Here is a 14,397-nt window from a genome sequence, read left to right as displayed (position 1 = left end):
ATATGGGCTACATTAAAAGATGAAGAAAAAAAAATTTGTATATATATATATATATATATACATATATATATAAACTTTAAATAATGGCTTAAAATAATAATCTTAAACTTAAAATAAGATAGTAAAAATAGAAAAAAAGGCAGTTTGGTTTTAAAAGAGCCAACTTAAGAGTAACATCACTTTTTCTCTCGTGAACATGCCAAGGAATATTACAGGAGTGCAAATGTTAAATTTTCATTCAGCAATAAAATAAAATACATTTTGGTTTGTGAAATAGACCAAAGTGAAATACATACACCATTTTGGGGTTAAATTAACAGCCAATTTATGTACATGTGCGTACATTTTGGACTGTTTCTTTTTTAAAACTATCGTTTGACATCAGAAGATTTGGAATATATTGCATGAGATGCCTTTACCAATTTTTGATATTTTTCTAATGCTTTTTTTTAATCCATTATGAAATCCTTATTCAGCGTTCATTGTAACTGTATTGAAAAGCGTACTACCATGACTATCCTCAAATTTTACTTTTGTATTCATTAGTAAATGATGATGAAAAGTGTCATTTTGGGGTGAACTATTCCTTTAATGGCTTATTTTGTAATATGCATATTTCTTTTTCTTCTGAAGGATCTGCAGGGCCCTGTTAACATTGTTGAGGGAGTGCACTCGAGTGAAACCACGTTCTTTAACCTGCAAATGAAGAATATACTGTATCAGAACTGAACTCTGAGCATCCATTGCAAATGAATTCAACCATTTATGCACTCAGCCTTGTCCAAACACTTTGAAACCAGGAGTATTTTTTCCTTGATAAAAATAGAACAATGAAAAGCATCTCAGAATATCACCCCTCAGAGCCAATTAAAGGGATAGTTCACCCAAAAATGATTAGCCATTATTATGGTAACAGTACATAACACATACATGCGCAAAAATTGGCTGTTAATTTATTGGGGTTAAATTAACAGCCAATTTATGTACATGTGCGTACATTTTGGACTGTTTCTTTTTTAAAACTATCGTTTGACATCAGAAGATTTGGAATATATTGCATGAGATGCCTTTACCAATTTTTGATATTTTTCTAATGCTTTTTTTTAATCCATTATGAAATCCTTATTCAGCGTTCATTGTAACTGTATTGAAAAGCGTACTACCATGACTATCCTCAAATTTTACTTTTGTATTCATTAGTAAATGATGATGAAAAGTGTCATTTTGGGGTGAACTATTCCTTTAATGGCTTATTTTGTAATATGCATATTTCTTTTTTTTTTAAGTTATTTTAAGGGCTTTGTATGCCTTTTATTGTGATAAGACAGTAGAGAGACGACAGGAAAGTACTGGGAGTAGAGAGAGAAGCGAACTCGGGTAATAAGCATATTTCAAATTTAAAGATGGACCTACTATTTCATGGCCAACCAGACCCTCCAGGAGTTCAAGAAGACGTCGGCCATCACACAGATCAGTGAAGAGGTCATCGATAGGGGGTCTTCTTGTCTGGAGAATAAACAGAACTTATAAAGGCTGCAGGTCTTTATTCAGTTCTTCATACACAGCATTGTACTGTGAAGTTCTTTGAAACTACAAATAACTTTTTCCCCACAGCTCTGCCTTGAAGCAACCACTTCTCTCTCAGTTTGAAGGACAAAGAACTGATGTCCTTCCTCTGTTAACACACTGTAAAAGGACGCTAACAGAGTTACAAAGAGAACGCAGAAACCTCTGTTTTGAAACACCTTACCTAGAAGTGCAAAACGTCAGACTAACAAATCTAAAGCAAACATTCAAATTCACACATTCACACTCACATCCTGACATAGATAAAGGTTAGTGACAATAAACTTAAAATAAGATAGTAAAAATAGAAAAAAAGGCAGTTTGGTTTTAAAAGAGCCAACTTAAGAGTAACATCACTTTTTCTCTCGTGAACATGCCAAGGAATATTACAGGAGTGCAAATGTTAAATTTTCATTCAGCAATAAAATAAAATACATTTTGGTTTGTGAAATAGACCAAAGTGAAATACATACACCATTTTGGGGTTAAATTAACAGCCAATTTATGTACATGTGCGTACATTTTGGACTGTTTCTTTTTTAAAACTATCGTTTGACATCAGAAGATTTGGAATATATTGCATGAGATGCCTTTACCAATTTTTGATATTTTTCTAATGCTTTTTTTTAATCCATTATGAAATCCTTATTCAGCGTTCATTGTAACTGTATTGAAAAGCGTACTACCATGACTATCCTCAAATTTTACTTTTGTATTCATTAGTAAATGATGATGAAAAGTGTCATTTTGGGGTGAACTATTCCTTTAATGGCTTATTTTGTAATATGCATATTTCTTTTTTTTTAAGTTATTTTAAGGGCTTTGTATGCCTTTTATTGTGATAAGACAGTAGAGAGACGACAGGAAAGTACTGGGAGTAGAGAGAGAAGCGAACTCGGGTAATAAGCATATTTCAAATTTAAAGATGGACCTACTATTTCATGGCCAACCAGACCCTCCAGGAGTTCAAGAAGACGTCGGCCATCACACAGATCAGTGAAGAGGTCATCGATAGGGGGTCTTCTTGTCTGGAGAATAAACAGAACTTATAAAGGCTGCAGGTCTTTATTCAGTTCTTCATACACAGCATTGTACTGTGAAGTTCTTTGAAACTACAAATAACTTTTTCCCCACAGCTCTGCCTTGAAGCAACCACTTCTCTCTCAGTTTGAAGGACAAAGAACTGATGTCCTTCCTCTGTTAACACACTGTAAAAGGACGCTAACAGAGTTACAAAGAGAACGCAGAAACCTCTGTTTTGAAACACCTTACCTAGAAGCGCAAAACGTCAGACTAACAAATCTAAAGCAAACATTCATATTTCAAATTCACACTCACATCCTGACATAGATAAAGGTTAGTGACAAGAATGTGTGCGAGTGTCAATCTTAACTTTTAACCTCAAGATCAAGACCATGTGCAAGCGTGAATCTTAACTTTTAACCTTGATATCAAGCCTGTCTACCTTACATCTCCTCATCCGCCCACCATGTAGTAGGTGGATGAATAGCAACATTTCAGTTTGTATACCTATAACATGCAATTCCAGGATGCAACAACAGAAATCCATGAAGATTTCTCAGAAAATCACAGTTTAAAGATTGTCTTAATTAGTTCATCAAAACAGATTTTGCATGATTAAACATTTTTTATCTGACATTAAAAGGATAGTTCACCCAAAAATGACAATTCTGTCATCATGTTTGGTTATCAACTTTCTTCAAAATATCTTTGGAAGGTTTGGAACAACTTGAGGGCGAGTAAATGATGGCAGACTTTTCATTTTTGGGTGATTCAGTGTTACCTCAACACACTATTAAAAAAAAAAAATACTCAAGTCACATTACCTTAGCAAACTGTGAGTTTATCCATTTCGTGAAGGTTTTCTTTTGAACATCTTCTCTTTCATCTGAAAATGAGAGAGAACACTGTCAATACAGTCCAGTTAAGGTTCAACTATTAAAATGTAATTTCAAACAAAGAAACCTAATATCAAACAAATCGTAGTCATTTAATACCTTAAGAAATGTAAAGCTTTACAGCTACATAACAGCATATATCATCAAAAAAAACTATAAGTGATTAAAGTAGCTACTGGCAAATAAGAATAAAGTCCACCGTGATCAATGGGACGTATTCACTGTTGTGGCAGTTGATATGAGGAAGGTTAAATACAAAGAGACTATGAGCAAAAAGCCCCTGAAAGACCCGAGAATGGTTACAGGGTATATACAGATCAATGGTCAGCTGGCATTCAAAAGAAGATTACTTCTGAGAGACCGAGGGTGTACATCAGGCAAGCTTTACAAACACAATGGCTGAGTGGGGTGAAAAATTGATCAGAAAAGCCAAAGAACCTGCTTAGAAATTTCTCTATTATTCCTATTCATTTCTAAAGCACAGGATACTAAATTGCAAACAAGCAATTGTAAGATCAAGAATCCAGGAACATTTGTTTGTAAAAGTCCTCTTTTTGGTTGCCTCAATCAGAGCCGCCAATAAAGACTACTGTTGATAAAATGCCAGAAAGCCACTCTTGTATTCGTAAAGAGAGTGAAAGAAATGGCGGGTGTTGGGAACATTAAAAATCAATCAGTACAAAGAACATTTAGCTTTCATATCACATTAAAAGCTTGTGTTGTTCCCCGCTCTAATATTCTCCAATTGCTTGGATTCGGATCTCTGTGCGCTACCCTCTCGGCTTGCTTGAGTTTGAGATTGATTGCAAAAGCGTAATTCTTATCTAGGGGCCCTGATGATATTAAAGCGAGAGTTCACGCCTATAATGAAAACTCTGTCATCTCTTCTCATCTTCGCATGGAGCACAAAAGGAGTTATCTAGCAAAGGTGGTCCTTGCTCTCCATCCTTTTTCACTGGAAAAGAGCAGCTTGGACGTTCTGCAAAATATCTCCTTTTGTGCTCCTCGCAAGAAAACAAGTCATGCTGATTTGGCAGCAGTGTCATGTTTGGGCAACTATCTCTTTAAAACCTTTCAGAACACCCATGGAATCGTTAAGCAAGAGTAAGCATTGCTTTGATATTTCCTTGTACACAAAAAGCACTGGGTGGTGAATCACAAGCTTTCCAGAGTCAGCGTGGATGACAGCATTTTCATGCATAATTGATTTTAAGCTTCCAGTTGTTTTTGCCACCATCGCAATAATCATCATGAAATGGGTAGTTTCAGTTCATTGTTCCCATTGGTCAGCCTACACTTCAGCTGACTGCATAATCACAGTAGCATGGCTCAGATTTGTTTCAAGCCTGACTGCACCATGTCATGCTTATAATCGCAATAACACACACTCTCACACAGTTTTGCTGTAATAATATGACAGAAGAGTAAACAGCACTGAAAAATTCACAATTATCAGAATTAGTAGAAAAAGTCCAAATTGGTAGATAAAAAGGTCAATAGTTTCTGCTATCCCATGCAGATCACATTTTTGGTTCCTGAAAGCCATTTCCATTTCCATTTATCATGTCCGAGGTTCATTTGAGTTCTTTACTGTAGAGAATGGTGACTTGTAAAGGCATCTCAACACCGCAAAAAGCACCAATTATGAACTATTCTTATCGTGGATCAATAATTTCTGGAGCAAATCAGATATCTCTTAATGTTCCATAATGCCAAAAGTCATTCCTTTACTTGATTACCACAATCCGCTTCAATTAGACTCTCAACCCCCTTGACAAAATGTGCAGAATACAGCAGCTATGCAAAAAGGAAAAGCTGATTACTTAAGTCTTTTGCTGCAAAGGGAACCTTCACATTATCTTACAGTATTACTGATATTGATCTACAAAGCTCTAAATTAGCTGCTTTTAAAAGCTCAGGATTTGACAGGGAAATTATATTTCTGCCTTCTTCAGGTTTGGAAACACAACAGGGTAGACGGTATCCCGCAGTGTCCCTTCACAAACTGAAAATTCGAATGCCTAAACTTTAAGACATAATTCATTACCACATTAATATGCTGTAATTCTAGTTGGTCGGATTGCTCATTTGCTATAAACAAAAACTAATCTGCACCATAAAAGTGAAAACACCCCAAAATTAAAATTCTGTCATTATGTACTAAACCTTCCAAAAGTGCACAAAACACTTCCAAACACTAAAGCAAAACGTCAGAGCTGTTTTCTTCCATACTTTGAAAGTGAATGGTGATCAGGTGCTGTCAAGCACCAAAAATTATCACCATAAAACTATCATAAAAGTAGTCCATATGACATGCATGCTATATTTCAAGTCTTCTGAAGCCATACGATAACTTTGTGTTAGAAACAGCTGTGGCCAACGTTTACTTTCATATGGAAGAGAGCAGAAGGACATTCTGCTATAAATAACTCCTTTTGTGTTCCAGAGAAGAAAGAAATGGGTTTCAAAAGACTTGAGGGTGAGTAAATGATGACAGAATTTTTAAGTTCACTTAGATGGGACCAAATTAAACACATTGTAGGCTACCTGACATAACATCTTTCGCAGAGTGCTCTCAATGCATTACAGATTCATGCAAAAGGGTGTGAACAAAGATCTATCAACAAAGCTGAAGGTCGATGTTTTGCAAAAGCAGAGGTGTTAAACTCCTTGCGTGACGTCCTCCTGTCACAATATGCAATTGTAATCAACAGCCCATAATAGTTGTTTTTGCCCGGTTGTGACAATTATCATTTCTGAAACACCCTGATAATAAATGTTCTGCAATGAAAAGGAATTTAGCCTTGGCTCTGTAGGTGATAATAGCAAGTGTGTTTTAATAAAAAGAACCCAAATGGGTTAAGCATTATTCAAAACAAAACAAAAGTTAATAAAACTCATACATTTGAGAGAGAGAGAGAGAGAGAGAGAGAGAGAGAGAGAGAGAGAGAGAGAGAGAGAGAGAGAGAGAGAGAGAGAGAGAGAGAGAGAGAGAGAGAGAGAGAGAGAGAGAGAGAGAGAGAGAGAGAGAGAGAGAGAGAGAGAGAGACCAGATGACATAGAACAAACATTTTGTTAATGCTGCTGGAAGAATGTTTGTTCATTACTTTTAATGAGCCTTGCCAGAACGTTATAAAGTTCTGAGAATGTTTCCTGTTAGCTGACTTGATGCTTAGCAAGACACCCTATCGTGTGTCTCATATTCACATGCTTAATGAAAATGTCAAATGGTGATGAAACTTGTGAAAAAGAGACCGTTTCATTCTTACCTTTATAATTTATAAGACCATTCAGGAAAAAACAGGCTAATATATAATGAGGATGCACAATGCTAGAGCCTTTAAACGGGTCACGTGCTGCATAATTTGGGAAAGAATTCAATTAAATCTCTGTGTGAAAATATTCAGATGTAACCCCCTTTGTAATCGTTAACATTTTCATAAGTAACTGTAATTTAATAACATGTGTTTTCTCAGTAACTGTAACAGATTACAGTTACATATTTTGTAAATAAATTATGTTACATGTAACTAGTAGTTACTCCCCAACACTGACAATGTGTAAATCAGTTTATGAAAACCCAGGATTAACTGTAAATCCCAGGTAAATTATGGGAAGTGAAACGTGAAACAAGATAACCCAGGATTCCTTTACTCGGGATTTGACCCAAGGTTAACCATTTCAAGTGTGAAAAGCCCTAAACAGTTAAAGGTCCCAAGGACTCTACAATCTACAAGCACTGATCTTGCACTCTAAAAAATGCTGGGTTGTTTCAACCCAACATTGGGTCAAACATGGACTAACCCAACCGTTGGGTTAAATTTTTACATTAAATGTTTAACCCAAAAGTTGGGTTAGTCCATATTTGACCCAAAGTTGGGTTGAAACAACCCAGCATTTTTTAGAGTGTGCAATGCAGATCATTTAATGAAATTATGAGACCATAATAATGTAGCCTATAAATGCATGTATGTATATTTTTTATTTATTTATCAGTTACAGTATAATACAGCTTTTAATTTATCTATAGATGTTGAGAGACAAAAATAGCATCAAATGGCTGTGTAGCCTATATGGGAGTGATTGGAAGACTGGGACTAGAAGGAATAATAAAGTATAAAATAAATAAATGAATCTATAGAGCCCGGTCTGGCAGACAGAATAATGTGTGCAGACAGACAGGAGAATGAAAGCATTGCTTGCCATTGATCGGAGGCGTGATTCCAGGCAGGTGGCAGCTGCTGCTGGATTATATCCGCCCTTGTCCAAATAGGATGATGGGGTGACGGGCTTGAGCCGAAGCTAACGGGCAAATACAAAGACGCTGGACGCACACACCTGCTTTTAGCCGCCTAATCTCAGCACACACATCCGAGGCAAAACGGTATTCACAGATTACAGCCATATGTTTCCACCACAGCCACCTCTCAATTTACAAGCGCAAACCCAAATGTTTCGATGAGCCTAGAAATACTCCGTGTCTATGACAACAGCGCGTGATTGACCTGCGTGTAGTTTATACAGCAGCGACTACCACCAAACTTTCTCTCGCATTCGTATATAAAATCACGACTGATTACAAAGTGCGCACATTTAGCCATCAACCAGTAACGCGTACGAGAAACAACAACGGAAGACACCCGTACACGCGTAATTAACAATAAAACATTTTCCGAGAGCAGATCCCGTTATAGACAAAACGCACCCGGCTGGAGGATCTATTGTTAAATATGGTTAAATCTTACGTGGCACGCCGTAATAAACGCCGTCAACAGCCGAACAATCACCTCACACTGGAAGAGTATTTCAGCATGATGATTCAATCTTACCTAAATGAGCATTTTACACCATAACAAACGCAACTATTTCCTCCGTAACGGGTTTTGGAGTCGCAGGCAGCCGCGTTTGTGGTGTGTGTCCGTTACCTGTGTATATAAAAACAGCGAGCGCAGTTTGATTATCCGGTTTCCTTGCTGTTAAACAGACTCGTCCATGCCTAAAGCCGAAGATGGTTTGGTGAAGGAACTGTGGGAGGACACTTTTGCCGCTTTATTTTCTCGTACTCCCTCACTTGGGTGCAGCTATAGCTCTGCTGTGATCCGCTGATACCGGCAGGTGTAACGGTGTTCTGGCATGCGGGCTGATTGATTACAGCTCTATCTAAAGGGGAACGATAGTAGCCACCCGAGAGGGATCGATATCACAAGGATGCAATGAACAACTTTATTAAACTTGTTTGTGCTAGAATGTAGGCTAATTACTTACGTGAGCAGGGTGCCGATAATAATGAATACGTTTCAGTTTGAGTTCCTTACATTTCAGTAAACAGGAAAGTTGAATTACAAGTTAGTCAGCGCACAAATTCGGTTAATAGACGCTCACGAACAGAAATCGCGGTAACCGTAGCAACAGTACGGCGTTCCGTCACTTTTGGTTTGGAACGCGCAGAGAACGCATAACATCAACATAAAACACGGTCATTATTTATCATATTTATGTAGCCTGTTCTAAGTATCACAAATATACCTCCAAACATTAGGAGTTTGTTTCAAAAGTCTTTAAGGAAAGATAGTTGACGGTTAGCTTGTAGGGCGCCAAAACATAATTTTGTTTGCTGAGGACGAACCTCAAATGATAGCTCGCTCAAATTTTCTTCTTTTAAATCCTTGAAAAAGAACCGTGAAAGTCATTGTACCCAATTACCACACTGTATAATGCGTAACTAGTATGAAATTATTTTCGGTAGCCTTTAATTACAAGCTGGACATTTAGAAAATAAACTGCACTGTTAAAAGAGACACCGTTTACTAGTGTTCGTTCTCATCTCATATGCCTGGGGTCTATTAAAAATGGATGAATTCCATACAGTGGTCTGAAATGGGCCATTTCATGTTTTTGTGCAGTTGGTGGCACATCTCACATAAAATCATGAGACTCAGAACATCACCATGCCATGATGCCAATGTCACCTTCTACATTATATCTTGTACATCTGCCAGAGAAATCCTAAATAAATAACAGTCTGTGCTTGTAATCCATTCTTGTGAGATTAAAAAATAAAAAAAACTGAAATGATCCCACTGCCCAATGGAGAGAATTATTTTTTTATGTCTCTTGGAAGGGCATAATCATATTTGCTCCAGAAAATATATTATTATCTCATTAGTAGACGCAATATTGTAATGCATTACTTTTAAAAGTAACTTTCCCCAACACTGGTAGTTTCTTTTTCCTAATGTAATAAGTTTGCACTGTATATTGCTCTGCCAAATTTTTACTTGCTATTGAGGTAAACAGAAGCAGATAGAAGTTGCAGCAAACTTGAATCAGATGAGGACAAATATAACATTCAAAATACAGGTTTGCTGTCTTTAAAAAGATAGACTTTTCATCATACCGTCATTCAATATTGAAAAGATCTGTTAAACATTTATTCACACATCAAAACATGTCTGCTATGCTTCTCATTCAGAGACCATATATGTGCAGTATTTACATTTAATGTAGGCTACTAGTTGTTATTTGAATTTTTAAAATGTCAACCAGGGGTGGAGATCTCATTTCAATATCATTTTTCTTCACCCCTGATGCCAACCACTGCTTATTTGATGAATAACTGAAGTAAAGAGTGAACGGCAAATGTCACAAAAGCCTCCAGGGCTTTAAAACACACCCTGATAGAGAGCAGTAAACACCTAAACTTCAAAAAGTATTTTAGTTCAAAACTTCAGCATTTATATCTGTTCACTCCACATTGTAAAATGAGAAGATACTGGAGACACCCTTGGGGATTCCTCAGAATGCCACCCATAGTGGCAGTCAAACTTGTAACTCAAAAAATAATACTTGTTTGGTATATATAATCCTCAAGTATCGATCAAAATTAGAAAAAGTCATTTATTCATAGATTTAATTGCAAACAGTTTCTCAGTAATCCCATCATAAAGTAAAACACTTTTGCAGCATTTAAAATGTAGACATTTCTTGAGAATACAATACTTGAGGCATCTTTTTTTCAGTGTATGCTTCTCTGGTTATGTAATGAAAAAATGATCAGAGGTCTCCAGTGACTGAGTTTGCTAAGAGAGATGTTCAAGAGATCTGAATGATGTTTTCAGCAGAACTTGCTCAATACTGCCTTACAGTGGCTGCTCATACAGCATTATATCTTCTACAGTATATATATTCCCATTAAAGCCAAAAATAGAAACACCAGTACTATTGACTGTCCCTGGGAAAGGCCCAAGCAAAAAAGTCTGACAACAAACCCTGCCCCTCTCCCCACAAGATAAAAACAAGCTTTTTATTATTATAATTTCCCAGTAATATTTTATTATTTAAAAGGCTTAAATATTAACATTTTGACAGCTGGCATAAAATATTTTATACTCTTTGATAAAATGTGTTCTCTGGAGTATGTGAAGCAGAAAGCGTAGTTATTTCGAGAATTTCTTAAAGTCAGAAGATTCTATAGCAGATGTCAACATGTCAGTCACTCCTGCAGGCCTCATGCAGTGGTATTTACCACAAAAACAGAATGGATACTATAAGCAGAAGATAGAGTTGCAACCTCAAATTGTCCCAGGAGTCAAACTGTCTCGTCCAACTGTAAAAATGCCACTGAATACCAGGAGCCTCAGAAGGGTTCAGTAACGCATTTAAAATAAGATATTAACGTAAACAAAATAAATAAATATGTGATACAAACAGGACTTTAGAGCCAGGAATAACTTCAAGTTCCACAAAAAATTTCTTTTGGGTGAATGAAACAAAAAAACAACATTCAGGTAATTTCCCCCAAAAATCAGAAGGCTAATAATAATAATATTATTAATAATAAGTGAATAAATAACTGTATTTTAGGTATAAAAAGCAAATGATATACACATTTTTGCATTGACATTATTTTCATGAAGATAATTAATAAAAAAAATACTTACAAACATAAAAAAAAATCTTCTAAGCATATTTCTGTCTGAGATTGTATATTAAAGAATATTTATCCCCAAATTTCTCTTTATCACATGCATGCATAAATAAATAAATAGTAATTTTTCATCATACAAAATATAGTATCTATCTTATTTATGTCTTTTAATTTTGGGGTGAAGTACTATGAGTCAGATATTACAGCTTTTGTGAAATTCACCCTTCTACTGTCTAGAAAACCATTTATATACTGGTGCTTTAGAGAAATCATACATTTTGAAGAAGCCATCAGAAGAACCAAAAATGTAACAAAAAAAGACTTTCAGTTTCCAAAGAACCATACAGCCAACCCATGAACGAAAGTGAAAATTGGTTTTTGATAAAAGATTTTTTTTGCTAAACCCAAAAGCCATTAAATTACCAGTGTATATCGCGATTTAGGACAGATAACAGATGTCCTCTATTAAAGCTCTGTTCTCAGAGGTTTACTGTACTGTTTGTGTCCTGTGGCTGCTCATCAGACTGTTGACTCATTTGCCTACTTTCTCCTAAATTTCACTGCTGATCATAAACACACTCGCACAGAAAACACAAGAGAAAGGGTCTTCTGCCAGCAAAACAACACACAGCGAACAACATGGCTAAATCTCCAACAAGGAACTCTGAAACCCAACACCAGGCAGCTGCAACTATTTCAAGCTCTTTAAGACCTGTCCTATTTCCACCAGAGAGCATTTATAGATCACTCATGATCCCTACTGAATACAGCATGACAGTGATGAAAAAAAAAATAGATGTGAACTCATTCAGGGTGGCGCATAGGCCAGAAATTCGTTTTCAAGTTGGATTGTTCAAAATGTAATAGTAAAAGTCTGATTTGAGTAACAAAATGAACAGACACACAATAAAACATGAAAATATGATGCAGTAAATATAAATTCACTAACACATATGTTGCTGTAAAATTCGATTAGAGTTTTTATATTACTTTGAATATGGCTAGGAGTGCTGCTTATATGATTAAGCTGAATTATGTTTACGTTAAAAAATAACTAAGGCATACTATTTTAACACTTAATGAACATATTGAAATTCATGTACAACATGTAAGGATTCCAAATAACTTAAGTAAATCATAATTTCTCCTACCTGATCGAGTTTTGATAATTTCTCCGAATTCATCCTCAAAACCTTCCTCCCATTGGTTCTGTTGGCTCCCTGCTTCTGCCATGACACAAGATCCAAACTGCCGTCGAATCCTTTAATCCTGTAGTTTTATGAACAGAAAAAGGAAGGAGACACCAAGACCCCACCAATGACAGGAATCGCTGCCCTGCAAACAAACTGAACCTCGAATACAGTACTGAATTTTTGTGAATAACACAGGGACGAGACTGTCTGTGGACTATTATGATAGGGGGAAACGAGCTGTCAAGGCATCCAGAGAAGCAGAGACAGGTGGCAAATTCTACTCGCCTTAAAATAGAGAGTCGTTATGAAGGCCTGCTTCATTTCACTCTCACACACAAAAACTGGTTTTTCTAACAGCAAAGGATCGGTCACCATGCCATTTGACAACAAATGACCAATAAATGGTCTTGGAGAAAAACTCAAGTTCATAATTTTATCAAGCGTGACTTACAGTACATTTATTATAGCGACAGTCCCTCTGGAGCAATCTGGGGTTAAGTGTCTTGCCCAAAGGCTCAATGGTTATAGCTCATAGATTGCTCCCTGTGGGGTTGAATCTCTGTATCTTTAGTTACCGCTCCAGACTTTTAACCCCTATGTTACTCCACCTTCCAAAACCTTAAACTTATAATGTCTGTTCAGTCCAAAACAACAAAATAATATATTAAAAACATTAATATTGTGGAATAATATTACATTTTAAAATAACTATTTTTGGCTTGAAACTTTGAATATATTTTAAAAGTGAATTAATTCCTGTGATGGCAAAGCAGAATTTCTTAATGTCTTCAGTGTCACATGAACCTTCAGAAATCATTCTAATATGCTGATTTGTTGCTCAATTATTACTGAAATAATGGCTTCATTATTATAATTTGAAAAAAAAAGTGATACATATTTTTCAGGATTCTTTGATGAATAGAAAGTCTTTACTGTTACTTTTGATCAATTTAATGCATCCTTGCTGGATAAAAATATTAATTAAATCTTTTTTTTTTTTTTAAATACCCAAATGGTGTATCATGAAATGTTTCTTGAACATCAAATTAGCAGAATAACAACTGAAGAATCATGTGACACTGAAGACTGGAGCAATGTAATTCCATCAAAGTAATAAATTCCATATTACTTTTTTTTCTAAAGGAGACATATTATGCCTTTTATGTAATATAAGTCTCTGGTGTCCCCAGAATGTGTCTGTGAAATTTCAGCTTAAAATACTTATAATAATTTATTATATCATTTTGAAAATGCCTATTTTGAGTGGAAGCAGAAACACGCTGTTTTTCGGGCCTGTCTCTTTAAATGCAAATGAGCTGCTGCTCCCCGCCCCCTTTTTCAGAATAGAGCTGGCCATTACAGCTTGTACTTGGTTGGTAGATGCACCGGGGACCTGATTATAGCACTTAAAACCTGGAAAAGTCAGATTTTCATGATATGTAACCTTTAAATAGAAAACAGTTATTTTAAATTGTAATCATATTTTAAAATTATTACTGTTTTCACTGTATTTTTTTTTTTTTATTTAAAAAAAAAAAAATATATATATATATATATATATAAATAAAAATAAACTACATGTTCAAAACAACAAGCTGACAACAAACCTTCAGTTTACATAATTTTTCCTGCTCATGTGGCCTAGGTGATGGATTTTTTGCTGAGCAATTAATTACATTTTCACAAAACATTAAGATAACCCTTTTCCTTCAAAATAACATACACAGATACAATTATGCACAATAAGACCAGGAGCCTGCATCAAGCTTTAATGCTTCATAGAAACACTTCG

At 35.7% G+C, this 14,397-nt stretch overlaps 1 protein-coding gene across 1 annotated transcript in view; it reads right to left on the bottom strand.

Annotated features, from left to right (window-relative positions):
* The window catches only part of LOC107692682 (utrophin-like), a 13,544-nt gene extending 746 nt beyond the window's left edge, over positions 1-12,798 (bottom strand). The window contains exons 1-4 of the mRNA XM_016491847.1: positions 12,564-12,798; positions 3,414-3,475; positions 2,502-2,594; positions 613-696 (exon numbers count right to left, since the gene is read on the bottom strand). Of these exons, the coding sequence (XP_016347333.1) occupies positions 613-696; positions 2,502-2,594; positions 3,414-3,475; positions 12,564-12,645 (321 nt within the window). The 5' untranslated portion in view covers positions 12,646-12,798. The remainder of the gene's footprint in view (positions 1-612; positions 697-2,501; positions 2,595-3,413; positions 3,476-12,563) is intronic.
* Positions 12,799-14,397: the final 1,599 nt, after the last annotated feature.

This window comes from Sinocyclocheilus anshuiensis, unplaced genomic scaffold, assembly GCF_001515605.1.
Source record: "Sinocyclocheilus anshuiensis isolate Anshui unplaced genomic scaffold, SAMN03320099.WGS_v1.1 scaffold50, whole genome shotgun sequence".
NCBI lineage: Eukaryota > Metazoa > Chordata > Actinopteri > Cypriniformes > Cyprinidae > Sinocyclocheilus > Sinocyclocheilus anshuiensis.
Note: the sequence above shows the minus strand (reverse complement) of the source record. Positions and strands in the feature narration are given on the sequence as shown.